At 48.8% G+C, this 24,959-nt stretch overlaps 1 protein-coding gene across 1 annotated transcript; it reads left to right on the forward strand.

The window, feature by feature from the left end:
* The first annotated feature begins 237 nt into the window (after nucleotides 1-237).
* Nucleotides 238-15,444, forward strand: ASB1 (ankyrin repeat and SOCS box containing 1). The gene is made up of 5 exons (XM_074829848.1): nucleotides 238-332; nucleotides 477-618; nucleotides 2,540-2,842; nucleotides 8,154-8,539; nucleotides 10,439-15,444. Exons 1-5 carry the CDS (start codon nucleotides 272-274, stop codon nucleotides 10,570-10,572), a joined length of 1,026 nt encoding a protein of 341 aa, XP_074685949.1. The 5' UTR covers nucleotides 238-271; the 3' UTR covers nucleotides 10,573-15,444.
* Nucleotides 15,445-24,959: the final 9,515 nt, after the last annotated feature.

The following is a 24,959-nucleotide window of genomic DNA, read 5'->3' on the forward strand; positions in this document are numbered from 1 at the left end:
CGGGCCGCCCCAACCTCCCTCCCGCTGAGGTGCCGCCGCGGGGCGGGTCTGAAGGAGGAATGGCTCCCGCCTTGCTCCTGGCTGCCGGAGCGGCGCCGAACCGCCCTCCTCCCGCCGGGGAAAAACCACCTTAACGCGGAGGCAGGAAGCCGCCGGGCCGGCAGGCACCAATCAGGCCCGGCCCGGGGAGGGCGGGCGGGTGGCGGTCTGGGCGGGGGGGACGCTGCCCGCGGGGAGGGAGGCCGAGCCGGCCCGGCGGTGCGAGGGGCAGATGGCGGAGGGCGGCCCCCCCGGCGGCGGAGACCCGCCCGCCGCCTCAGGCGGGCAGGCAGGTAACGTGCGGGCCCGCCGCCGGGCCGGGGGCTGCTGCGGGGCTCGGCTTGTGCCGGGAGGGGACAGACCCCCCCCCCCCCAGGCCGCCTCTGGGCAGGACTCAGCCCGGCTCCCCCCCCCTCTCCGCTCTCTCTCCAGCGCAGGTCGTAACCTGAAGGAGTGGCTGCGGGAGCAGTTTTGCGACCACCCCATCGAGCACTGCGAGGACACCCGGCTGCACGACGCGGCCTACGTGGGGGACCTGCCCACCCTCAAGAGCTTGCTGCAGGAGGAGAGCTTCCAAAGGTGAGGGGGGCTCCTCGCACCCCGCCCTGCCCGCACCCTCAGCGCTGCCTTTGGAGACCCTCACGGGGACGAGGGGGAAGCCAGGTGCGAGGTCCCGCTTGAACGATTTTTGGCTAGTGACTCCCTGGGGCCGCTCGCCTCACGCCATCCCCACAGGCTGCTCCTTTCGGGGACCCCCATCTCGCTCCGTCTTTACGGGAGAGGTTGGGAGGGTGCTCCGCTCACCCCCCAAAATCATCCCCCCCCTGTGGTCTCCCAAGAGGCAAATCTCAAGCCGGTTCACGAATGTGGCAGCCGCGCACCAGCTCTTTTCAGATCGGGGTAGAAATATAATACCATGAAAATAGGAGCCTACGTATAATGGGAAAAACATACAAAAAGGATTACAATCGAATATAAACCTGAAACACCCTATGTTACAAAATCTGCCCAGTGCTAAGTCTGTGACTGTGGGGACAGTTAATTAATTTTCCTGCACCATGGAGAAAACTGCTTAGAGTGCAAAATATCTCCCAGCCTCAAAAAAAGTGCCCTTTCAGCAAAAATGAGAATGAGCCAGACCCCCCTTCTGCTACCTGGGCAGCTGGGGCAATTTGGACGCTTGGTCTGAGATTTTTTGCCTTATTTTTGTCCCATGCCATGTGGGAACCCAATGGCAGCAGGGCCAGGCATCCTTCCCTGGAGGAAGAAGCAAAAGTTTGGTGAGAGGAGGGCTGGACCTCCAGCACCATCACACAGGTGATGGAGTGAGCAGAGAAGTGACTTCTTTGAATTTGGGGATAGGTGTGGAGTGGAGATCCCCAAACCTCCAAGGTTAAAGGGAGCACTTTTATCATAAGACTTGACAGCTGAGGGCTTGATGTGGGGTTTATACTATTCCTCTTCCTAAAACATGGTTGGGAAAAAAAAAAAGTTAATGGCATTGCTCTCCTAGCAAACTCTGTAAGTGCACTGTATAAAAACTGCTTTGTCCTGTACCAGTTACGTGGGCCTGCATAGAGTGAGCTAGAAGAGCAAATCCACTGCTGTGCTGTCTAAAGAGCACTTTCGCCAGCCTACGTTGGCCTTAAAGAAATCCCTTCCTCTCTGCGTGTTCCTGCTAAAATGGTACCCACAGTGATTTGCAGAGAATCTGGGAGCGAGGTCTGAATGTTTGAGATTTGTAGGGCTAACCTGAGGTCTGGATGAGCATGACAGCTAATAAAGGTTATTTTGGAGGGGATCTAAGCAGCCACCAGCTAGAGCCATCTCTTTCAGTAAATTAGAAAAGGCTCTTAACGCCAGTACAACTGTCCAACAAGGATGCTGACGGCCTACTTATGCTATTCAGTGCAGGATGGCTGTGCCTCCCAAGCTGGCTCTTTGCTGGCAGGGCTGTTTCCCCTGTGTGGATGTTGCCAGTGGTGTGATATGGGTGTACGCCTGCATTTCTATACATTACTCTCCTCTTCCCGTGTCCTCTTGCTGTTCCCCTGCTGCTTTGCTGACTTTCTGCCCCCTTTGGAACAGCTTGGTTGTGGTCCCCAGCTGGGTCACTGCTGATGTGGGACATCTCCCTGTAAAAAGGGAGTAGGGAGTATTTTTTTTTAATTGGTAATTTTGACTGAGTTTTGAAAGGCAGTGTTTGTCCCTCACTGCATGTATGTGCAGCTCCTGACACAGCAGAGCTGTGAAAAGCCCATTTTCCAGGCACTACTCTGGTACGTGTCATAGTCTCTGACTACCTACGTGCAGCACCTAGTCAGGTTATTGGCAGGAGCTTTTCAGGGATGCTATAAAGTGCCAAAAATGGGGAAGAAAAGCTTCACGGGAGCGGTTTGGGCTCTCCTAGCATCCTCCTTGGGGGCTGGGGGAGGTGGGGTGGTGCAAGGTGGCAGCAGGACTTCTCTGACCCGATGCTTTTCCCCTCTCCTGATGCCAGCCGGATCAACGAGAAGTCGGTGTGGTGCTGCGGCTGGCTGCCCTGCACGCCGCTGCGCATCGCCGCCACTGCTGGCCACGGCCCCTGCGTCGACTTCCTCCTCCGCAAAGGGGCTGAGATTGACTTGGTGGACGTGAAGGGGCAAACCGCTCTCTACGTGGCCGTGGTCAACGGGCACCTCGAGTGTGCCAAGATCCTCCTGGAAGCTGGGGCTGACCCCAACGGCAGCCGGCACCACCGCAGCACCCCCGTCTACCACGCGGCGCGCGTGGGCCGGGCAGACATCCTCCGGGAGCTGATCAGGTGAGAACTCGGGTGCCTGCTGGAGATGGTCCTGGTGGGGAGAGGGGTGGCTCTACCTCCCTCTCTTTTTCCCTTGGGATCTTTTCCCCCATGGGGAAAGGTAGGCTCTACAGAGAGATCTGGCCAGGCTGGAGCAATGGGCTGAGGCCAACTGGAGGAGTTTCAATAAGGCCAAATGCCGGGTGCTGCACTTGGGCCACAACAACCCCCAGCAGCGCTACAGGCTTGGGGAGGAGTGGCTGGAGAGCTGCCAGTCAGAGAGGGACCTGGGGGGGTTGATTGACAGCCGGCTGAACAGGAGCCAGCAGTGTGCCCAGGTGGCCAAGAAGGCCAATGGCATCCTGGCTTGTATCAGCCATAGCACGGCCAGCAGGGACAGGGAAGGGATCTTACCCCTGTCCTTGGCACTGGTGAGGCCGCCCCTCGATGAGTGGGTTCAGTTTTGGGCCCCTCACTCCAAAAAGGCCATTGAATGACTCGAGCGTGTCCAGAGAAGGGCAACGGAGCTGGTGCAGGGTCTGGAGCACAGGTCTGATGGGGAGCGGCTGAGGGAACTGGGGGGGTTTAGTCTGGAGAAGAGGAGGCTGAGGGGAGACCTCATGGCCCTCTACAACTCCCTGAAAGGAGGGTGCAGAGAGGGGGGATGAGTCTCTTGAGCCAAGGAACAAGCACCAGGACAAGAGGGAATGGCCTCAAGCTGCACCAGGGCAGGGTCAGACTGGCTCTTAGGAAGGATTTCTTTGCAGAAGGGGTTGTTGGGCGTTGGAATGGGCTGCCCAGGGCAGGGGGGAGTCCCCATCCCTGGAGGGGTTGAAGAGTCGGGTTGAGCCAGCGCTGAGGGATCTGGTGGAGTTGGGAACGGTCAGTGTGAGGTTCATGGTTGGACTGGAGGATCTTCAAGGTCTTTTACAGCCAAGATGATTCTGTGATCCTGGGGCTCAGAGCATCCATTCCCTCCTTGTGTGCCCAGGGCCTTCACAGGCCTAGTGAAGCTGGCCAAGAGATGCACAGGGGAGAGGGTGGAGAGGTGTCTGAAGGGACATCCTCGTATTCCCCATCGCCTGGCCCTGACAACAGCTCTGTGCCCTGCTGTGTGACTCCCATGCCTGTTCTTCTAAGACAAAGCTCAAGAGAGAAGTCTCTGTTTCTGAGCCCACCATCCACTCTTCGGTCAGATCCAAATCTTACAAAGTATCTTCCCCCCCCATCCTCCGTCTTGACTGCCAGCTCCATGCCCCTGGCTGAATTTAAGAGTGAGGTGGCTCCCCCAGAGAACCAAAAATTGTTTGGAAACACATCTCTCCTTTGCTTAGCTCTTCTGCTCTGACCATTTTCTGTCCGTGGGAGGAGAGATGCTTGTCACTGGCACTGGCTGTTCTTGGCTGCCTGGTGTTTGCCCATCACTAGGACACCCTCCGTGGCATCCGATTCAGTCTCCCCTTGCCAGACACCCAAGGCTCAGCTCTGTCGAAGGGGTGGCATCTCTGGGACAAGGAGACATGGCCATTGCTATGAGGTGATGACCACTAACCTTAGTTGAGGGGTGGGTGGCTGGTGACCTCCTATCCCTCAGGAAACTCCCTCTGCAGCACCAGCAGTGAGTGGGCTCAAGGTCTAGCAGTAGGCTGTGTGAACTTGAGTTTTGTCCTCAGTGATGTGCTGTGATGCTTCTTTTCTTCTAAGTCGGAAACTTTTTGTGTAAAGGACCATGCTGAACGACTCTATGGGCCACTGATGCCAAATAGTAAGGGATCATAAGAGGAAAATACAAGTTGTAGAAAGAAATAGTAAAAGAGAAGAAAGTGTACTTGGATTCATACAGAAACGCTCTCCAAGGAATCCCTTCAATGACCGCAAATGCTAGAAAATAACAACCAAAAGGATTTGAATAGAAAAATTTCAAAATACATGGGGATTTTCTCCTTTCCTTTTTGCTTGTGGGGAAGTTAATTTTCATGCAAGTGCAGCTTTAAGGAAGCTGGCAAGTGGAAGGAAGGGGAGACGGTCCCCCCTCCTTGCTCCTTTCTCAGCAAGCTGAGAGAAGGATGTCCCCATCACTACGTGCTTGTTGGTAGGGTTCAGCTCACATGCTGCATTCCCGAGAATATCCCCTGATGTATCCGCTAAAGCAGGGTGAAATGTAGCAAATGGTATTTCAGCAGCACATGGAGAGCTGATGCATTGATTTATGTGTCGTCTAGTTGGGATACCTTGCCAGCAATATTAAAAGCAAGATTTTGGAAAACTTTCAGGATTAAAAATTAACTGGAGTTTGTCCAATATCTTTTTATTAGACAATGTCTCTCCCAAGGCTGCTAAGCTAATACCAAATTGTCAGATTGCCCAAAATTTCAAATATCTCAGAGTACAGATTTCACAGATCTGTTCGGAGTTGCTTACTTTAAAATTCAGTCTTATGTTACAAAGCTCACTCAAGAGATTTTTAAAATGTTGATCTAAAGGATTTGTCAGGGGAAATGCAATGAGGAAGAGACTTTCACTGAGATATAAGGAAATGTTTCAGCATATTCACCTGGAGAGAGTCTCAGTGTCCTGAAGAGAAAGCCCAACCCAGTCAGCCTTGCTGCAGGTGTCTAAACATCACCTGGTTCATTTTTTTTAAAATCATATGATAGCACAGTCAGGATTCCTGAATGCTACTACAATTGCTGAACCAGCTAACCAAGCAATAGGTGTAATGGTATCCATTAACAGTAAATACACACATAGCTGTGGAATGGTGATCCATTTTGTAAGACAGCTGGCAAAAATATTTATGGTTATATTGCCAGGGTATAGATTACTTTCCTAATAGCTTGTGATGGGATCAGACTGTTGCACTGTACTTGCAGTGTAACTGAGGGCTGACCCAGCGTATTAAGCATGAGAGGATCCTTTTGCCACACTAAAATGTTGAAAAAGAGATCTGACAAATTACCCCGATGCCTCAGGTGCATGCCTAACTGTGATAAAAATAGAATTTTATATTTTGCTTTGAATTGGTTTTCACTTGGAATTTTGATGACAGTAACGGAAAAAAAAAGGACTGAAATGAAGGGATACCTGCTGTCTGGTCAGGACCATGGCCATAGGAGGCGGTGGCCCTGCAACAGCCCTAGGAAAGTCCCACAGCAGCACAGATGACTCTCCAAATACTCATGCAGTCTGATTTTAAGAGGTTTATCTACAGGGAACATGTGTGATTGCCTGTGGAGAACAGACACCTTTTCTTGTTTAGCCCTCTGTGCTCCAACGTAGGTGAAGTGATGCAGCTTCAGCAAAGTGCTGTGGAAGTCCCCAAAAGATGGGAACGTCCCCTTAGTGTGCAGTGATTTCTGGGCCAGCTGCCTGGCCTGGGAAGTGAAGCTTGGCCCTGTGGCTGGTGTGAAGACCGCCTCGCACTCAGCAGTGTTGTTACTGCCTAGCTCTGTCCTTCTGCATTTTTCCACCCCACCGGTCTCGTGAGATCTCAGCCAAGATGTTCATGCTTGGGAGATCTTGTGCTCTGGGGTAGAAATACATGCCATTTGCAACTCTTAGACAAGTTTCCTTGGCCCTTGTTCTTTGTGTGCTTAATTTAAATAAGACTATTCCCATTAATTTAAATGAGACTATTCAGAATTGAAGCATTTGGTTAAGTATTTGCTGGATAAGGACCGGCCCCTACTGGGTTCAGCAAGAGCTGAGCTTGCCTTGAGGCAGGATTTGTCCCCAGGTGGTTTCCTTATTTGTTTTATTAACTGCAGAAAGGAATATAATGCTATCTAGGAAGAGAGAAAAATCTAGTTCTCTGAATGCTCAGTTTGGAATTTTGGGAGGGGGACTGGCGGTGAAGGAACCTTTTATCTCTCCGGGGGTAGAAGGGACAGGGCTTTGCTTGATCTGCAGTGTTGCGGTTAAAACCAGCTACTCCTTAGGGGATTGTGTTGTCTCCCTCCTTCTTCCCATCCAAGCTGCATGTGAAGTAGATGGAGTTAGTGTCTCCACTGCTTGGGTGTTACCCAGCCTGGGGGAAATAAATGCTTATTTCTGCCGTCTCTTCTTTCCACAGCATTGCCATTTTTCAAATTTCATGCTTTTCTAGAGAGCGACACTTGGCCTTTTTGCTCCCATTTATTTGGCTGCATTCTTTGCTTCCTACAAAAAAATGAAAAGAACCAAAGGCAATAAGCCCTGTTTTTCGCTCGTTCACAACTTGGTGCTATCTGTACTTACCAAAAAGAAGCATGGTGCGGGTGCTGCTTCTGTTTTGTGACAACACTGATGTCCGTTGAGCAGGGCTCGAGCCTGCTTGCGTGCCTTCTTTGCACCGCAGTATGCCTGAGCCTGCTTTGCTCTGGCTGCAGGCCTTATGGAGCAGTTGGGACACCATGGGGCGAAGATGAGGTGTATGGGTTTCTCTGTGGGGTAGGGTGAGGCAGAAGCCAGCTGCAAAAGGCTTGAGAGGTTTGCTGCTGCAGCTCATGGAGGTCTCCCCTTCAGCGCCTGGAGTGCTGGCCCGTGAACTGTAATCTCTCGTGTGGTATCTAGTATAATATATAACCTGTGAACGGAGCTGTGCAGGTTGGATGGGGAGAGTGGAAGGTCTGACACAATTATTCTGTGTTTTTCCAGTTTCCTGCGTGCTCAGAGTTGGCAGGTACATCCCTTCAGCTGAGCTGAATACTAGGGAAAAGGCCTCTTTTTGACTCCCTGATGGGATTTCAACCACCCCAGCTCCTTCGGGAGCAGGATTTTGTCATGCGTGTTTTGCTGTTAGCACAGATTTCTGTTTCCATTTCCCTGCTGTTTGTGACAGTCAGATCGATTGCCTGTATAGCTTTTTTGGCCTGTTTTATCCTGGTGGGGAAGTTATTTCACTGCATCTCTTCAGCTGAGTCATTTGAAAACATCCTCGCTCCTCAGCCGGCTCATTAGCATCCATCATTACGTGGTGCTGGCTCAGGGCTCAGCCGTCCCTTGTGCCAAGGCCGTGCTTGGCACATCCTTCAGGAGGGCCAGGAAAGATGTTCCTCAGCTGCTTCTCCTCTCTCCAAAGCCCGGGCTGTTGCGGGCAGAGAAACAGCTTTGCTTCTTGAAGATCAGAGCATGCTGGATAGACCATCCCCACTCAGAAGCCCCGCCAGGCCCATCCGAGGGTAGGTATGGGCAGTTCTTGGGTGGTGGGCCTCAGAGGTATCAAAGACAGGCAGGGTGCTCACCCTTCGTCTGTCCTTCGGCCTCATCCTCTGCCATTTTGTCACGCTGGGCTGCAGTTCTGGTGCTGTTGCCCTTGTTTCCAAACCTCTGCTCTTCTCTCTCCCCCACCCAGGTACGGCGCAGACGTGGATGTGAATCACCACCTCCCTTCCCGGGTCCCCAGCCTCTCCCTGCGGCCTCTCACCACGCTGGTGGTCTGCCCGCTGTACATCAGCGCTGCCTACCACAACCTCCAGTGCTTCCGACTGCTGCTCCAGGCTGGAGCCAACCCGGATTTTAACTGCTGTGGGCCCATCAACATCCAAGGCTTCTCCCGGGGCTCCCCGGTGTGTGTGATGGACGCTGTCCTGCGGCATGGCTGTGAAGCAGCGTTCGTTCACCTCTTGATTGACTTTGGAGCCAATCTGAACCTGGTGAAAGTAGAGGCCTTGGGAGTTGAATCCACAGGAAGGGTCAGAGTCAACCCTGAGGCTTTGCAGGTGTTCAAAGAAGCAAGGGGTAAGTGGCTTTGACTTACTGCAGTGGTGCTGGTTTTATCCAGCTCTGGATTCAGGAGACCTCTTTGGAAAGTTTATTTGGTAGTTAGGAGCTGTTAAGGTGGTAAGGTGGGTGTTACCATCCTTTTCTGAGTCTGTCTGTTCAAGTGATTTCAGCCAAGTGCAAAAAGATCCTGTAAACAGCTTAAACCTGATTAAATGTGTAAAGCAATTCTAACACAAAAAAGAGAACTGGGGTCTAAGAAGCTGTTGAGCTAAGCATTAGTGACTTCACCACCCCTGATATGGCTCCCAAAGAGCTATTGCTGGCCAGGCAGGCATCGGGCAGGAGAGGACCGTGGGGCTGGTCTGTGCAGCTCCCTGGCACAGATCTTCAGCGTTGCCGAGCTGCTGCCTGCCTCCGGCTCTGTCAACACTGATGTCTTAACCCATAAACCTCCAGCTGGACTCCCTGTTTCTCTCCAGTTGCATTTTGTACATTCACGTGGTGTTTTCCCTCTTGAGACCTTCAGGTACTAATGATGCCCAGCCATTTCAGCGGCCCAACCTCTGTAACTTTGCCTTTTTTATGTCTCTCCCAGCTCTTTCCCATTGCATAACCGTGTCCTCAGCAGCTGGAGACAAGATTTAGGCAGTGGGCTCCTATCAGAGCTGGGCTTTGGGTCTGCAAGCCACAGGCAGGTTATGACATACTCAGTGAGACCCAGTTCTCCAGAGCCATGCAGATGTGCCCTCACTGTTCTTGAGTGAGCCTGTGCTCTTCAGGGGAGCCCAGTGAGGGACCCAAGAGGTAGTTGCCTCTGGACAGGCTACTTGGGAAGAAAAGTCACAAATGGTGGTAGCAAGTGGCAGGAGGGAGTTCAGAGGGTGGTGGAAAAAGGTGGGGAAAAGCTGGCTTTTTGAATTTAACATCTTCTGGGAAGCAAATGAGTTACAGAAGAAGTAAACCAGAGCCTCAGGCCTGGACATGCCTAAATTTACCTGCTGTTTCTTTCTCTTTTTAACAAAAGCAACATCAATACAGTGTGCACCCTTGTTCCAGCAAGGGCAGCACCTCGTAAAACCGCCAGCCTCAGCTGGTGAAGGCCAGGGCTTTGCACCAGGGGCGGAAGTGGGGTTTCCCTCTCGAACTCCAGAGAAATTTGAAAGGGATTCAGGATGTGGGATACAACTCCCAACCCCCATCCCAAAGTTATTCAGCTTTTCACATGCCTGGTTTTTAAACCTGCCTGGTCTTTTGCTGAGAAGAGATGCACATAAGCTGGAGCAGGTGGTTTCCATTAAGCCTGGGCTTAGAAGGCAAATGGGACTTCTCAGGTAGACCATGCAGGATAATGGAGTGGTGCCTTGGAAGTCCAGTTCCTGAATCAACATGGACATCACCATCCTCTTGTCCCTGTGCTGGGAGAGCTCTCCATGAACTCAAAAGAAAGTTGGGATCAGGCCTGAGCTTGCTGTCAATGCTGTTGATTCCCAGGGGGCGATTTAGAGCAAAAATAAGGTCCACGTAATTTTAAAATGATCCGAATAGTGTAATGCCTCTCACAGCCTCCCCTGGTGCGGATTTGGCAGTGATCTCTTGAACCCTGGCGTGCAGGGACTGGCTCCGTGGTCACACCCTCAGGCAGTCTCCAGCTTGCCCTTGTGAGCTTCCCTGTGTGGCAGCTGTCATTGCTCCAAATCTTTGGCCAGAAGGTCTGGTCTCCTCACGGGGAGGATGTGTGCATTCTCAGCTCTCCCACGCTGCCTTCGTGTTGCTGTGCAGGACGTGGCCTCGGCATTTGGAAGGGGTAAATGACTCCTCAGCTGTCAGCCAGAGCTCGGCACAATTTACACGCTGTTATCCCTCTTTCTTCCTCTCTGTCCCTCAATAGGTTTTTCTGTGCTTTCTTCACTGCAGGCCGTACCCGGAGCCTCTTGTCTCTCTGCCGCATAGCTGTACGAAGAATACTTGGCAAATCTCGTCTGGATCTGATCCATGTCCTTCCAATCCCAGACCCCATTAAAAAATTTTTACTTCACGAACACAGTTAAAGGGCAACTGGCTGCTTTCCAGGACAGTTTGATTTGGTAAATGAGTGCGCTGATAAATCCAGGTGCCAATCCTAACTCTTCCCCAACAGTGAAATACTGTATTGCTCATGGAGTGCACATAATTCCCTGCCCCTGTGATTTTCCCCTCCAAATTTAGGGTGCAGTGATTTTGTGTGTCTATTCTTAAGCTACCGGTTATCTAACTGGTGATGTCTTGTTTGTAACTGGTTGGGCAATGAGGCCGATAAGTGTGTGTGGCTGTTACATGAGCAAATACAATATATTCTATAGCTGTTAGCATATGTCTGTTTGTTATGACTCTACCTCTGTTACTGATCTGTGTTACACACACCTTGGGTCTCAGCGGCACTTCTGCGTGGGGAAAGTGTCCGTATTTAAGCCTTTCCTCTTCCTAGAGCATACAAGGGAGTCTCTCCTCACCTTGGTAAGGGTTTTACAACAGCACTGTTCTCTTTCTGCCGTCAGTACCTGGCCTTTCTCTTCCGTATGAAGTTTGTGATTGCCACTGTAAAAGTGGGTGTATTTTCTTCTGTCCTCTTCTGGTGTGAAGTCCGGTGCTGTGTGTTATTTGGAAAATTGTATCCATGTCTCTACGTGCTGCAAGGTAGCTGCTGACTTGGCTTTCTTCGTGTAGAGGCCCCATCGCGCAGATGGGAGAGTAGCAGAATGTGTAATCCTATCCTGTCTGAGTCGTTTCTACAGAGCACCAGATCTGCTGCGGCAGCTTGGCTCTCCCTCCAGCACTGTGATGGACAAGGCAGGGGCTGGCCAGCCCTCCTCACAACTGCCTGGGACTGGGTCAAGTCTCGTGACCGCTGCCACAGCATGAAGGAGAAAATGTGGAGAGAAGAGGAATGGGTAGTTCCACCTCCGGAAACTGATACAGCTACACAGCCTGTTGTGGGGGTGCGATCCCGATGGCTCAGTTGCCACGGCGGTGGTGGTGGGACAAGGACTGTGATACTCAGATGAAGCCAGCACGTGAACCTGAAAGATTTTTAGGGTACTTTTTGGAAAAGCAATGCCTAAATTAATCTTCTGTTCACCGTAAAATGGGTTAGAATATTTGAGAGTGACCAGGAGCAACAGTGGAGGGGTTGCTAAATTAAACTCTTGTGTTGCAGTGCTGGATTTGCACATTGATGCAATGCCTGTGAATATATCTGTGTGACTATGAAGAAAAAGTCACCAAAATGGTCTCTAGACTGCCTGCTTGCAATATTGCAGTGATTATGATGTTATTGAAGGCCCAGTAAAGTAGCTGACAATGCACAGTGCACAGAAATAGAAGTTCCTACCTACGTTTTGCTCCACATCCCACGGTGGCAGTATGACCAGAGAAAACCCTCCCAGATGCACTTAACAGGTCTTTTTGTTTGCATACTGCTTCTACCAGCATGGAAAAGGGAGAAGAAAGGACTTTTTGTCTTTTCTTGCAGAGTTAGGAGGTTATGTGCTTCTAAATGTAGTGTTGCATCCAGCAGCCTGGGCTCCTTCGATTTTCAGTGCCTCTACATTGCTGTTTACCTTCATGTCACAAGCTCCCAGAAGAGTGCCATTCTGCAGTGAGTTGACAGCCTTTCATCAGGATCTCAGGGTCAGCCAGCTCCCTATACATAGTCACTGTATAGGAAACATTGTCAAAATAGTAACTTTAGGAGGACAGAGATGACGGTCCCTCAGGATCTTGGATAAAAACTCAGGTGATAACTGGTACTTGCTTTTACTTTACTGATCCAAGTTCTTTCTAGTCCCTGTGTTACAAGTTAATTTTTTGGACAATTTTTCTTTGTCAGATGTTATTCCCATACTCATGCAGTTGACAAGGGTATTTTTTTCCAGATGTGATCCTAAAGATATTGGGGATTTATTTATTGTAATGGTATTAGTGCCTGGGGACTTGTTGCTGAGAGCTGAGTTAAGCATGGGATGGCAAGGACAGTAAGACAGCCCCTCCTAGGAGTGGGATCTGGCTCTGGACACTCTTCTCCTTGCCCCACTGCAGTAACAGGGAAGTGGGGTTGTTAAAGCTACCTTGCATTTTTGTTTCAAATGCCTTTGGCCAACAGCCCTCGTTATCCTGCCACTCTAGGACCAGATTCTCAAGGCTTCTCCATGGACTTGCCCCACAGGTCTTGACACTAGTTACAAAATATTCTTTCTCCAGAGGCATAAATGAATGCAAAATCACAGTTGAGTTTCTGGTCCTCCCATTATGGGATGTGTTTAGGGTGGAGTTCAGTAAGCAACAATGGACTTTCTTGTATGTTTTATTATCTGCTGAAGAACATGTGCTTTTCCAAGATGCTTTCAGAGAAGGAGGAAGGGCAGGAAAAATGCAGTCCCTGATTGTTTCTTGTTATTTCAGTTCCATGACCAGGCCTGGAAGGTTCAGCTGGCCCCTTACATTGCTCTACTCACTGATTTTTAGGATAAGGTGGCAAAATTTGCACTGCTGAGAACAGGCTAAAGTGTGGTGGTTATACTCAGTGCTCAGATACCAAAGCAAAGGATACTTCCAGAACCCTCATCAGGTGAGATATAATGGCAAGGATATGTAGCCGTAGGCCTGCTTTCAAGGTGAGAAGGCAGCAGTTTTGCACTGTTTCCTTTCCAGGCTTGCAGATGGTTTAGGTTTTCACCATGCTGGAGGCCAGGGCAGCCCATGAGCATGTTGCCTGAGAGTTGTGCGCTTGCTTTATAGAAGTGTTAACATGCCTGAAAGATGCAAACAGGTTGTAAAGCCTCTTGTCACCTTGCTGGTGGAACCATAATGTTTTGCAGGAGCACAGGCCGAACATACTCTAGCTCCAGTGTATAGAGGCAGAAAATGAGGTAGGTTGTCTTGAGAAAATGCCATGGCAACAGCTTCTTTGGGTCGACTTTTTTTCCCTCTCGGTTTTGACTTGGTCATACAGTTTTGCAAAATGGTCACCCATTAGTGCCTTTTGTGTGAAGGTGGTAGGATGAATGTGGAAGGCATATGCTCCGCTGGGGAGACCTGGCTCCACCTGAAAGGAGCTACGGTGTGAATGATGGAGGGTAACCCAAAGAAATTCAGAGAATTTAGTTGTTAACTCAGCACCTGATGTAACTCGAGTATAGAGTTAAAGCTAAGCCTCTGCAGATGGCCTGTTACAATTTTAATTGTGGATGCTTCAGTATTTGGTTTGTTGTCTGGTGTGCCCTTGCCTGACACTGCCCTCAACGTGCTTAGGGATCGCCAGCGGTTGGCACCGTGACCAGTGTGGCAGCTGTGCTCCCTCCCAGAACCCTAACTCCCATGTGAGTGAAAATGCAAAGAGCACCCTCTTCCCGTGTCAACACCCGCTACTGATACGATTCCTTTGCAGGTCCCACTGGTAAGCTCAAGCCATGCGGGGAGTGGGGTCTTTGCCCTCTGTGTGTATGGGTGGTGCTTTTGACCTCAAGCTTAAAGGACTACATGAGGGTTCGCAATTGGAGTCCAAAGGATTCCTCTGACCGTGGATATCTCCAGCCCATGATCCACCTGTCAAAGGATGGTTCTCCCAACCCAATAGCAAACAAGCTTGAAGTTCATCAATCACTTGGACATTTGCAGAATCAAAGCTTTGAAGTGCACGAGACATTTTGCCTGGACTACCCATCCAACTTCCATCTCAACTGAGAGACTGTGCCTCCTGCAAAGGTCTCAGTGGTAAATCTGGATGGTCTTTCTTTGGGTTTGAGGGACGGAAGGGAGTCCAACTCAGGGGGACAAGTCACGTAATACTAAGCTGTAAGTGCAAAGACTACCGTTAGAGTAAGTCCTGTGTAAATTGATTGCTGAGGCTACATAAACCCAGCTTTGCCTAAGTGAAGTGGTTTAACACGCAGACTTAGAAGATCTGGAATTTTCACTGTAGAGGGATAAAAATGAATCTCAACAGATTCATGATATTCATAGACCTTGGTGTCCTGTCCTGTTGGGCCAAAACCTATATCCTTTGGCTGCCTGCCCCTGTCCTTTTTAAACCCCAGAAACAACAGTCTTCCAGTATGAAATCTTGAGTGCATATTATATATCTTCACACCATGTAAACAGCATTTATTTTTGCCTTAACTCAAACTTCACCATTTCCTCCTATGTAGCAGAGTGTTTTCTTTTGTAAATGTGGTTTTTTCCATGTTGTCCACGGGGCATGCTCAGACAGCATGAGTAACAAATGAGTATCGTGAAGTCATGGGTGGGAAGTTAAACATTTCTGCAGTATACATCCCCTGTATTGAAGAATGCCTGTTATATTTGTGCATAATATATAGAAGCGTGCATTGTGTGGCCTTGCTGTAAGCTTGGGTGGGATGGGATAACAAGATTTGGAAAGTGGTTAAAGAACCAAAACAGATCTGGAATAAGCAAAGCAGATCCAAAGCAGTCTTTTTCATGTGGGCTTTCTTCTTGTCTTTGTTGCTATTGAGGGATTTCCAGAGCATGAAATGCTGGTAGCTGGTACCCAAATAGAATTTCCTGCTCTTTGGAAGTTTTGCAAAAGGCAGAGGAACATCATCTGTTGGGTTGAAGTGTTGGTTTTTCTTTTTTTTTTCCCATCCCCAAAATCAAGTAAAGCACTTTTTACACCAAAACAGACCTTTGAGGTACAGCACCTTTTTAGCCCTTCCTGTTCCGGTGAAGAAAGCAGTGTAAGAACCTGCCCAGGACAGAATAGAGGTGACAGAGTCCCACTTCAAGAAGTGCTGATCAGTGCTCTGTTGGTTTTGCCCAGAGTCAGATGATTGTGTGCAGCAGCGAGATCAGATCTGAGGGCAGACAGGAGGTATCTGTGGTGGGCCTGGATCCATGTGTAGCTGAATAAAGATGTTCTAGTGCAAGAGCGTGGCTGTCTGCCTAATTATTTGCCTCGCCGTGGGAAGGAGTACAGCTCTGTGCAGCAAAGAGCAGGGACTGGATTTGCAAAAGCCTGAGAGTCCTGCCGGCCTCGGAGGCTGTAGCTGACTCCTCTGCGTGTTTTGTAGCCACTGGAGGGGGCCGGAGAACCGTGCTGCCTGCACGGGGGTTACAGGCAAGGACTGGGCAGTGGTTTCCTGCACCATTGCCAACTCCTGATTTGCCACCCCTGGACAATTTTCAGCAGGGATATGGCAGACAAAATGTAAACCATCATGAACGTGCAGACGAGGCCCCACTCTGGAGCCTCTCCCCCCGGCCCAGCTACTCTTTCACAAGCTCACAGGTCCTCTCAGCGGTGCTGGCCTGCCTTTTCCTCGGGGTGCCGTGGCAGCTTGTGGCAGTGCAAGGTGACTGCTGTCACCCACTGCTGCTTTTAGAGCAGCGCAAAGCTCTTGGCTTTCCACCTGGTCCTTCAAAACAGGCTGAAGAGGGCTCTTTAGATCCCTCATTTCTGCTCTTTCTTTGTACCCAGCTCCTCAGTTTGTCCTGGCATGAAAGTACTCAGAAGTTGGTGTAATTCCTCAGAATATTTTGACTCTTATAACTTACCTTTTTTCCGGTGTTTTCATTGGAAAACTCTCTACAAGTTTAAGCCACAAGCATTTCTGATGCTTGCTCTGTTCTTCCTAGGGGTTAGCAGATATGCGGGCTCCACCTGCAACACCCTGACAATTTGTGTTCTTCAGCTCAGGTGATAGAAAGAGCATTTTGGGTGCCTGAGGATTTAGTCCCTGTGGCTATTTCCAGTCGAGAGCACAGTTCATTTTTTAGGATTCCTGCTATTTTCCCTTGGGAGAAGTTTGTCCGAGCTGGTGCCAGCATTTCCTCTAAAGACAGAAAGAGTTTCTCCTAAATTGGAAGAAAATGATCGGATGGTTTGGAATTACCGTGATTAAAAACAAAGCAGAACAAGCCCTAATCTGAAATTCTAGCATCTCCAGCCTCAATATTCCTCTAGCTTAGAAGTGGCTCCCTCCTGCATCTCCCCCCAGACTTGTGTAGTAGCCACCCCATCGTGGTACCCACGTGCTACCCACTTGCTGGGTGGTGGGTCAGCGATAGCATCTTTGTGCTGCAGCTTAGAAAGAACAGATTTATCATCAATTGGGAGAGATCTGTGTGTCTGAGCTGCAAACCTCAGGACGATAAACATGGAATTGTTTAAAGGGCTGCTAGACTCCAGCTGTGATTTTGCATGCTGTTAACCTGTCCCCTCTCAACTATCTCTTGAGTAGACAGGCTGGGTTTCTGATCACCTCTCACTGAATTTCACGTGTGGCTGGGGAGAAGAGCTCATGGGTGAGTCTGTGCTTGGTTTATATAATGGCATTGCAAGGTTTTCCTTATTACTCACACTCATTAATCTTAAGATCTAATGTGGAGTTCCCTTTCCTGCAGCAGCAAGGAAGAGAAAAGATGTTGCCTTGCACTGTGTGATGCTCAAATACTTGCTCTGGGCTGTGAGAACTGACCAAGACTGCAGTAAATCTCAGGCAGTCTCAAAGCATTTCCTCTAGCATACGTTACTTCCCCTCCTGAAACTGCTGCTGGGGAAGCCCCTACTTGTTTAACTTTTTTTTTTTTTGTTCCCTATCAGCTCCTTCAGGCTTGTCTTCCCTCCCAGATGAGCTCTCCGTCCCTTGCAAGTTGCAACCTGGATGAAAAATAAGTCCACGGCTCACCTCTGGTATGCCTGAGACACGGGGCAGCACACATGGGGTGCCCAGCTCCTGCACCCACGCCAGCCCTGCGCGGGGGAAAGGAGGCTGCAGCCCCCGAGACCATAGTTGCACTGTGGAGCTCATTAACCCGTCTCCAGGTACACGCGTTTCCTGCTGCTTTCAGCACTTTCCCCCCCTGACGCACATGTATGAGCCTGATTTGTACTGTTCTGTTTTGCACTTTTTTCACTTTTTTTTTTTTTTTTGTTTATGCTTCAGAGACAAATGAAATCTGCTTTTGTTTACTGGAAAGTATGCTTTATTTTCCCATCATCGAGCATCTGGTGTTTGTAAAATGCACAACGGTTCTTTCCAACAGAAAATCAGCCAGCTTGAGTGTGCCTGGCCAGGAGTTCACGTGTGGCACGATCCTTATCCTAAAAAGGTACTAAAACGTCCAAACCCAGAAAGTGCTGGCCAAACACGCTGCACACGGGTGAAAAGCTACAGGTGAAATGCTGGAAATACACATTTCCCATCAAATGTATGTTTAGCAAAGGCTCTGAGTTACTGCAAGGTTCAAGTAAGCCTTTGCCTAAAAGCCTCTTGTGAGAAGTGAGCAGTGGCAGGTGGTAAGTACCTGTGAGCCTGAGGAACAAGCATCTCCAAATCATAGGATGCTTCTGTCACTAGGAAGTCAGAAAAATTAAGATGGATAAGATGGAGTAAGACAACCATTGTTTAATGGCTTCGGCCATCCCCCAGAAGGTAGCAGGATGATGTATGATCTGTACACAGTTCACTCCCCGTGGCACACGCTTTCTATAAGCTTTCCAAACATACCAGGGTGAGGTGATGCTTGCAGACACAGCATTTTCTCTGATGGCATCTTTCCACAATCATCTGAAAGCTGCTAAGGGAATTTTGGAAGTTGGTTTCCAGCCATGATTCGCTTGGCCAACTCTGCACTTGCCTTTAATTTTAATAATTTGGCGACATCCATTTATTTAACATTTTGCAAAGCTGGGTCTGCGTTTGCTCAGAGAAAATGAGAGTTGAAGGATGGTAAAATGCCTTCATAAGTTGGAAGTTAAATTAAGAAATCACTTTAAAAGCCCTGAGTGCTGTTAGCTCCGTGTAGTGGTGTCGCACTTATGGCATTGCGAGCTGTGGTACCGGTTGGAGGCACGGAAGATTAAGGAGGCACAGGGAGTGGGGTGGATTTTTTTTGTGGGTGTTTCTGGCCTTTCTGAGCCTGCTTTTGTTTGCAGTTGGAGTGTGATAATAGATCCATCCCTTGTTTCAATTCCCACAAAACACAGTTTTTACCAACAAGTCTTAATTTTGGAAAATTTCAGCAATTAAGCATTTTCTTTCAGTATGTAAACAGCTTCTGGAAGTTTTCTCTTATATTTGATCATATCCATGTTATTCCATGACACTGTCTGTAGTAGAAAGTCTCGTGGTGCAGTTATTTTAATTTTATTTTCAAATTACTAATTTTATTTTCAAATTACTAATTCTTATTTTCAAATTACTACTAGTAGCTGCAGCTTGGTCTCGATTGGAGCATACATCGAATTTATTTGTTTCAATTATTATTTTTTTAAATGAGACCTGTTCTGCTTTGTTCCCTGTTGTCCTAGGATGAGGTTAAAGATTGGGTGCTATAGTAGATACCAAGCATGTTTTCAGGAGTTGCTTGAACACCACCAAGATTCACGGATAGATGCTCTGAAGAGCAGTCCAGGGCGTATTAGCACGGTGCCATCTTGCACAGATGACCAACGAAGCCTCGGTCGTGTGCTGGTGCCTGGTAGCATCTCTGAGCAGCACTTCATTGCCGAGCGGTGCTGGGTAGGATGAAGCTGCTGAGCCTGGTTCAGTCTTGAGATGCTGCAGTCTTTGAGCCTTCGTGGCTGTGTAACAGCGATCTTCCTCGCATCTCAACAGCATCCTAGCACTTGGGCATGCACCTCTTGTCAAGCTAGAAAGGAATTTTGCTTTATAACAAATGTGTTGTAAGACTTTCTGTTGTTTAAAGGTGTTCAAGTCCTTACCTTCATCAAAGCAACCAATAAAGCCTCCTATAAATACTACGTAGGAAAGCAGAAGTTTCCAATTACCCTAGCTCCCCTCCTAATATCAGTTTCTATAATAACCAACCTCCATTAGTGCACTTAAAGCCAAAGCATCAAAGCACAGGTTCTTCTTGGCAACAGCCACCAGTCTGGAGGTGGGTTATCTTGGACTTGATGGACTTGGCAGCATTAGCTTTATGGTTGGACTCGATGATCTTAAAGGTCTTTTCCAACCTAAATGATTCTATGATTCTATCTGCACCTTCACGCATGCCAGCTGCTCTTTCCCCCCTGCTGCAGCATCTCCGTGGCCTTCATGATGCAGTACTGCAGTGTCCTGTCCAAATCACCCATCATTCAAACAGAACTGTAGCCTAAAGGCCATCTGTGAAATCTGAAAGTTGAGAATTATTTTTAACTCTGTAGCTTGAGACAGTGTCTGGTCCCTCTTGCTGGGAGTATTTCTTGCTGGGTGTTCAGTGAACTTTGGGTTTAGTCCATAAACTTTCAGTTTAGTGATAACCCTAAATATTTCATGCATCGTAGACTATGATTGATGCAAAGATATCGGCAAAATCCATTGTGCCAATGCAAACAACTCTAGGAAGTTTTACTGTTCCCATTCCTGGTGCATGAACCTTGTTCCTCTTCGCTCTGTGTATGTGCCCGTGCATCGAGAGAGGCCAAAAGAAATGAGGTGCAGGTAAATATGAATGCCATAATGCTATGCTATCCCAAGACAGAAAATAGGACAGTTAAATGTTATTTGTGCATGCAGACTTTTGTAACACTGAAAGGAGCTCTTTGCTGGTTGAACTGTTGCGGGTTTGTGTTTGCTCCCCAGCAGAGAGCATTTAAAATGCCAGAGAAACATGGTGAATACGCATCATTCCACTCCGAACCAGCACAAAATTCGCTGGGCAGCCTTGGCTGGATGTACTTTCACACGGCATCCTCTTCAGGGTCCAGTGGGAATATGGACAACACCACCCTGCCGTTTGGAAGAAATGACTGAATTGGTGATGCATTCATTTCCAAGGTCAGTGAAAACGGTAAACGTGTTGGCAAATGGGACGGCAATGGGTGTGCGCTGTGAATTTGGCTTTTCTGATGTTCCTTTTCTCTGGTATGAAAAATGATTCACCCGGCTTTGAAGTACCCGGTCTTGTTAGCATGGGTCAGATGTTTAAACATAACTAAGGATATTATATGGGCTGATTAAATCAAGGCATCTGGCACGCATATCATTCTGCAGATAGGTTTCCATGGAAAGCAGTTTATATGCCGTGAATGTCATTAGAAGATTAGATTACAAATCAGATGGATCTTGTGTTCTTCCAGAGATCACCTCTCTTTCAAGTGAGGTTTAGGCTAGTAGATGGAACTGACTAAACAGCCCTGGTTGCTTGGGTGCCTGTTTGGCCCCTGAACAGTTGGTGTTTCAAGTCTACAGCCTCACTCCTCCCTGCAGCATCTGCTGCTCGCAAGATATTCTTGATCTTTCTGTCCAGATGACTCTAGGTGTGCATCGGTGCATCAGCATTTTATCTTTCAAGTGTCTAACGCTGCCTATTTGTCCTCTCTGTAGCCAACAAGAAAGAGCAGTGAGCTTTCTGGCTTAATGTGGCTCAGGCACATGTAATGCTCAGCTCCCATGAGTAGGTACAAGCCTGGGAGCCTCCAGACCTGTTTTGTCAGTGACTCGGGTTTTTTCCTTCGTGTCACTTTCCCCCTCTCTGCCCAGACTTCTCTGAGTCCAAGCTGGGTCACTGTGGGCAAGTGCCATGTCTGCTCTGGGTGATTCACTGCCGTCAGGAATGTGTGATGCCGGCATGCGGGAAGTCCAAGACCGGCGATTCATTTCCCTGCAACCACTGAGCGCTGACGTTGGTTTGTCCCCACTGGGGGTAGGGAGAAAGGATTTTTCACCAAACTGCCCCAAATGTCGAAGTCCCCACGTGTTTCAGCTATTACTCACGCTCTCTTAAATCAGAAGTAGCCCCTGAAAGGATGGGTCAGAGCCTCCCTTCGTGCAAGTCAGCATGGTCCATTGGAGAAGCAAAACCAATTTGTACCAGAAGATTTTAATTAGTTCAGGAATTCAAAAGCCCAGCGGAAAACTGGGCTCAGGCAAACACCATTTTATTTTGGTGTCTGAGAGAGCACTGTGCCTTACGCTCTTGATTTTTGCTCCTATATTCACCTTCAAGTTTGACAAGGAGCTGTGAATCATGGGCCCTTCAAGTTCACAGTGGCCTGGATGCTTACGTCTGTAGTGGGAGCACAGCAGGTCCCCAAGCAGTGCTGAAGGTTTCCCTGTGCAACACAACGCTACGGAACAGTGATCACCCTGGGTTTTTTGGGTCTCCAGACAGATGGGAGGCACTCAGCGTTGCTTTTTGGGTGTTTTGCAGCTTGTGGGACTTCCATCAGGGTGAAGTTCGGCAGGAGCTGGTCTCTTCCCAGTGCTGCCAAGATCCAGGAGTTAATTCTTATTCCATGAGAAGGCCAGAGCTTGCATCCAGCCAGTTCCCTGGGGTGCAGAGAGAGAAACTCTCTGAGAAATAAACACAGACACAAACAAACACCAGACTTGGCATGTGGCTTCGCAGGCAATGGGAATATCTTTTAGATTCCCGCCAAGGTAATTGGACTGCAAGGAAGCTTCTCTGCACTGCCCTTTGGCTCCCGGGGTGGGTCTGCTTGCCAAAACGCTTTGTGGTCCCTTGAGCTGTGCTTGGGCTGGACCCTGTGCTTCTGCCCAGTCCATCCCACTCCAGTGCTCGCCTGCACGCTTGCTGCATTCCGCATCTAACCTATTCCCAGGGATGTGCGTTGAACCTCCTCCTCAGTAAACTCACCCTCTTCTCATGCATTTTATTCCAATTCTTGGTGTTCCTCATGAGAAAGCTTCCCTAAACCTCCCTTACATGATACACCTACTGAGGTTGTCCTTCCTGCAGGGTCTTTCCCATAGCTGGGGTGGGATCGGTCCTGGCTTGCACATAGCGCTGTGTGAGATGATGGTTCTTTTCTCTTGAGCCTTCGTTTGCACCTTTGCATTGCTCCACATCCTTCTTGAAATGCAAGACCCAACCCCAGATCTTACCTGCGCCGAATAATACGCCAGCACTGAGTACACCAGAGCCTGGTTGCTTTCCCCTGCAATGACGTTACTTTGCAAGGTAAACATGCCAACATTTTTCAGGCTTTCAGAAATCATGGGAATATGGAAAAACCCACACCTTACAAACACCATCTTTCTGAGCTGTCGTGTTTTCCCCCAACGTTCCTTTTGGTTCCTGCAGCTTTCCAACTACTTTGCAAATTTCAAAATGCTTTCCAAATTTTCTCTTTGATCAGGAGGGAGAGGAACTTTGCTCCTTGCCCCCTGAATAGCAGCATTTCAGCAGGTGAAACTCGGTGAGGCTCAGTCGTTCGATATGTTGCCACATATTGGCATGTGGTGGACTGAGTGCCTGATAACACCCCCTTAGAGAAAAGCAGAAGTAGCTGCAGTGCTCTATGTGGGCAGCCAGATTTCAGTTTGATAGTGAGTTTGTTCTGATTTTATCCTATGTCTCACATGAAACAATACAGGCTAATATTTCTCTGTAATTCTGTGATTTCCTTTTAGTTTGGTATTGATGAAGTTCATTTCAAAAACCAATTTCAAGCATAAATGGAAGCCTGTCCATGCATGGAGCAAGAAAAATGAATTTTTAAGTCGGAACAAAAAAGATTTAACTATGCAGAGTCTAATAAATACTCACTTCGGGAAACAAATGGCTGTGTTGCAGCTTAGGCTGGAGATGCTTTTAAAAAATACATCATTCACCAAAAGTGAAAGGCAGTTTATTTCTCATGGATCCTTCTTCAGGCAGGAACAGTTTTCCTTAGGACCATCTCTGTATCCTAGCAGCTCGACCATGCTTCATGCCAAGCAAGGAAAGCTACACCCTATGGTTTTTGAATTACAAATGGGAAATCCATACTGTTTTGGAATAAACAGCACTGGCCATTAGACAGTCTATTTGGTTACTATTTGGTTACAACTGCATAAGGAACAGCTCTAGTGGAAAAAAAAGAAGCAGCAGTAACAGTCAATCGTCACTTTTTTTTTTTTTCCGCTGCCTGGAAAACTTGGAGTTTTATGGCCTATGAACCACAAATTAGAATTGCAGGCAACAGATAAAGCTGCACTATAAATCCAGCTAATGCCAATGCCTGTTGGTGACTGCAAGGAGGGAGTTGTCAAAATGCCCCTCTGGCAGTTATTGCCTGAATGGGATCTTCTTGACCAGCCAGGATCACCAGGTGGGTCCAGACCCCTTCAGAAAGACAGAGCATCCTGGTGCAGCAGCCACTGCCGCAGCTCTGGGGAACCCCCTGCAGGCAAGGGTCCCCTGGGTAGGGACAAATGAGGAAGCTGCTGCTGCTCCTGTGGTCAGCATCTGCCATCCCAGTAAGCCTTGAAGGGCTCCTTCAGGATTTCCCCAGCCTCCATTTTCTCCAAGGAGCCCCAGACCTGACCTGTACCTTCCTTCCTTGGGAAAGCAGATTGCTCAGCCAGGTAGGAAGTCTTGAGCCAGCTTGTCTCCAGAAAATTAGTTTTCTCTAATTTCTGACCCAAACTCATATGGCTGTAGCTTAAGCCAGTGCTCTGCTCTTCACCATGCCACGCTGCAGGGCAAGGACACAACCCTCCCCGAGTGTCTCATGCGCAGGGGCCGGGATAAGGTCGCTGCATGGAAAAAACATTTCAGACATCCTGGATTGGATTCAATTGCTCAAAGATGTTGCCACGTTTAGGGCTGGTGAGTTAGGCTGCCAAGTCTCCCACTGCTACTCCAGAAGGATACGGGACCTCTGTCACATCTGCCAGTGCCGCTGCCCAGAGTAACCCAGCAGAGCTCCATGCATGAGCCTCCCGTGTTTAGGAAGGAACCCAAAAGGTCTTAGGTTGCCCCCCCACCCCCCCCCACCCCCCACCCCGTGGTGTTTGTTCACAGCTTGGGTGGCTTCCAACAGAAAACAGGAACAGCCTCGGGCAGTAGCTGCCCTTCCAGGAACCAGGAGGGTGGTAGGAAGCGCTGTACCACTGTTAGGCATGCCTGGGACATCTGGGACCTTGTGAGGTCTTGGTCTGATCTAGTCCAAGACTGCTGTTTGAGGAGCATGGGCCACAGTTTTGAATTTTGCATTCCTGCTTAGATAGGTGTTTTCAGAAGTACTTAAATATCTTGGGTGTCACAGGCATCTGTGTTTCTAAATCACTGATGGACATAGGGAAAACCTGTCACCTCCTAAGCCAACAGGGCTATTGCTTGAGCTGGTACATTTTGTTGTTGAAGACAGAATCACAGAATCATCTAGGTTGGAAAAAACCTTGAAGATCATCTAGTCCAACCAAGATGTTTGATGCGTGGAGTCCTGCTGGCTTGTCTTTGCTCCTTGGGCAAAGAACTCAAGATCTGCCCAATGGGAAGAAGTGCTGAGTTTATCCTTGCTAATAAGGAAGAGTTTACAACCTTTTTCTTTTATACGTGCAATTGTTTTTGGTAACCAGAGGAGATGGGCAAGGCAGCGTGACACCTTTGCCCAGCTGGGGAGTCTGCAGAATAGTTTGCCTTGGATATTCACAGATGGCAGACAAGGAGAACATTAGGGGAAGCTTGAGACCTTGCATCCTGC

This window comes from Strix aluco, chromosome 6 (genome assembly GCF_031877795.1).
Source record: "Strix aluco isolate bStrAlu1 chromosome 6, bStrAlu1.hap1, whole genome shotgun sequence".
Lineage (NCBI taxonomy): Eukaryota > Metazoa > Chordata > Aves > Strigiformes > Strigidae > Strix > Strix aluco.

What these genes read in the sequence shown, in the direction of transcription:
- ASB1 (XM_074829848.1), top strand. Translation starts at nt 272, where the DNA reads ATGGCGGAGGGCGGCCCCCCCGGCGGCGGAGACCCGCCCGCCGCCTCA. An exon ending in ATCCTCCGGGAGCTGATCAG is followed by an intron (nt 2,843 to 8,153) that starts GTGAGAACTCGG and finishes TCCCCCACCCAG; the next exon opens with GTACGGCGCAGACGTGGATG. An exon ending in GGTGTTCAAAGAAGCAAGGG is followed by an intron (nt 8,540 to 10,438) that starts GTAAGTGGCTTT and finishes TCTTCACTGCAG; the next exon opens with GCCGTACCCGGAGCCTCTTG.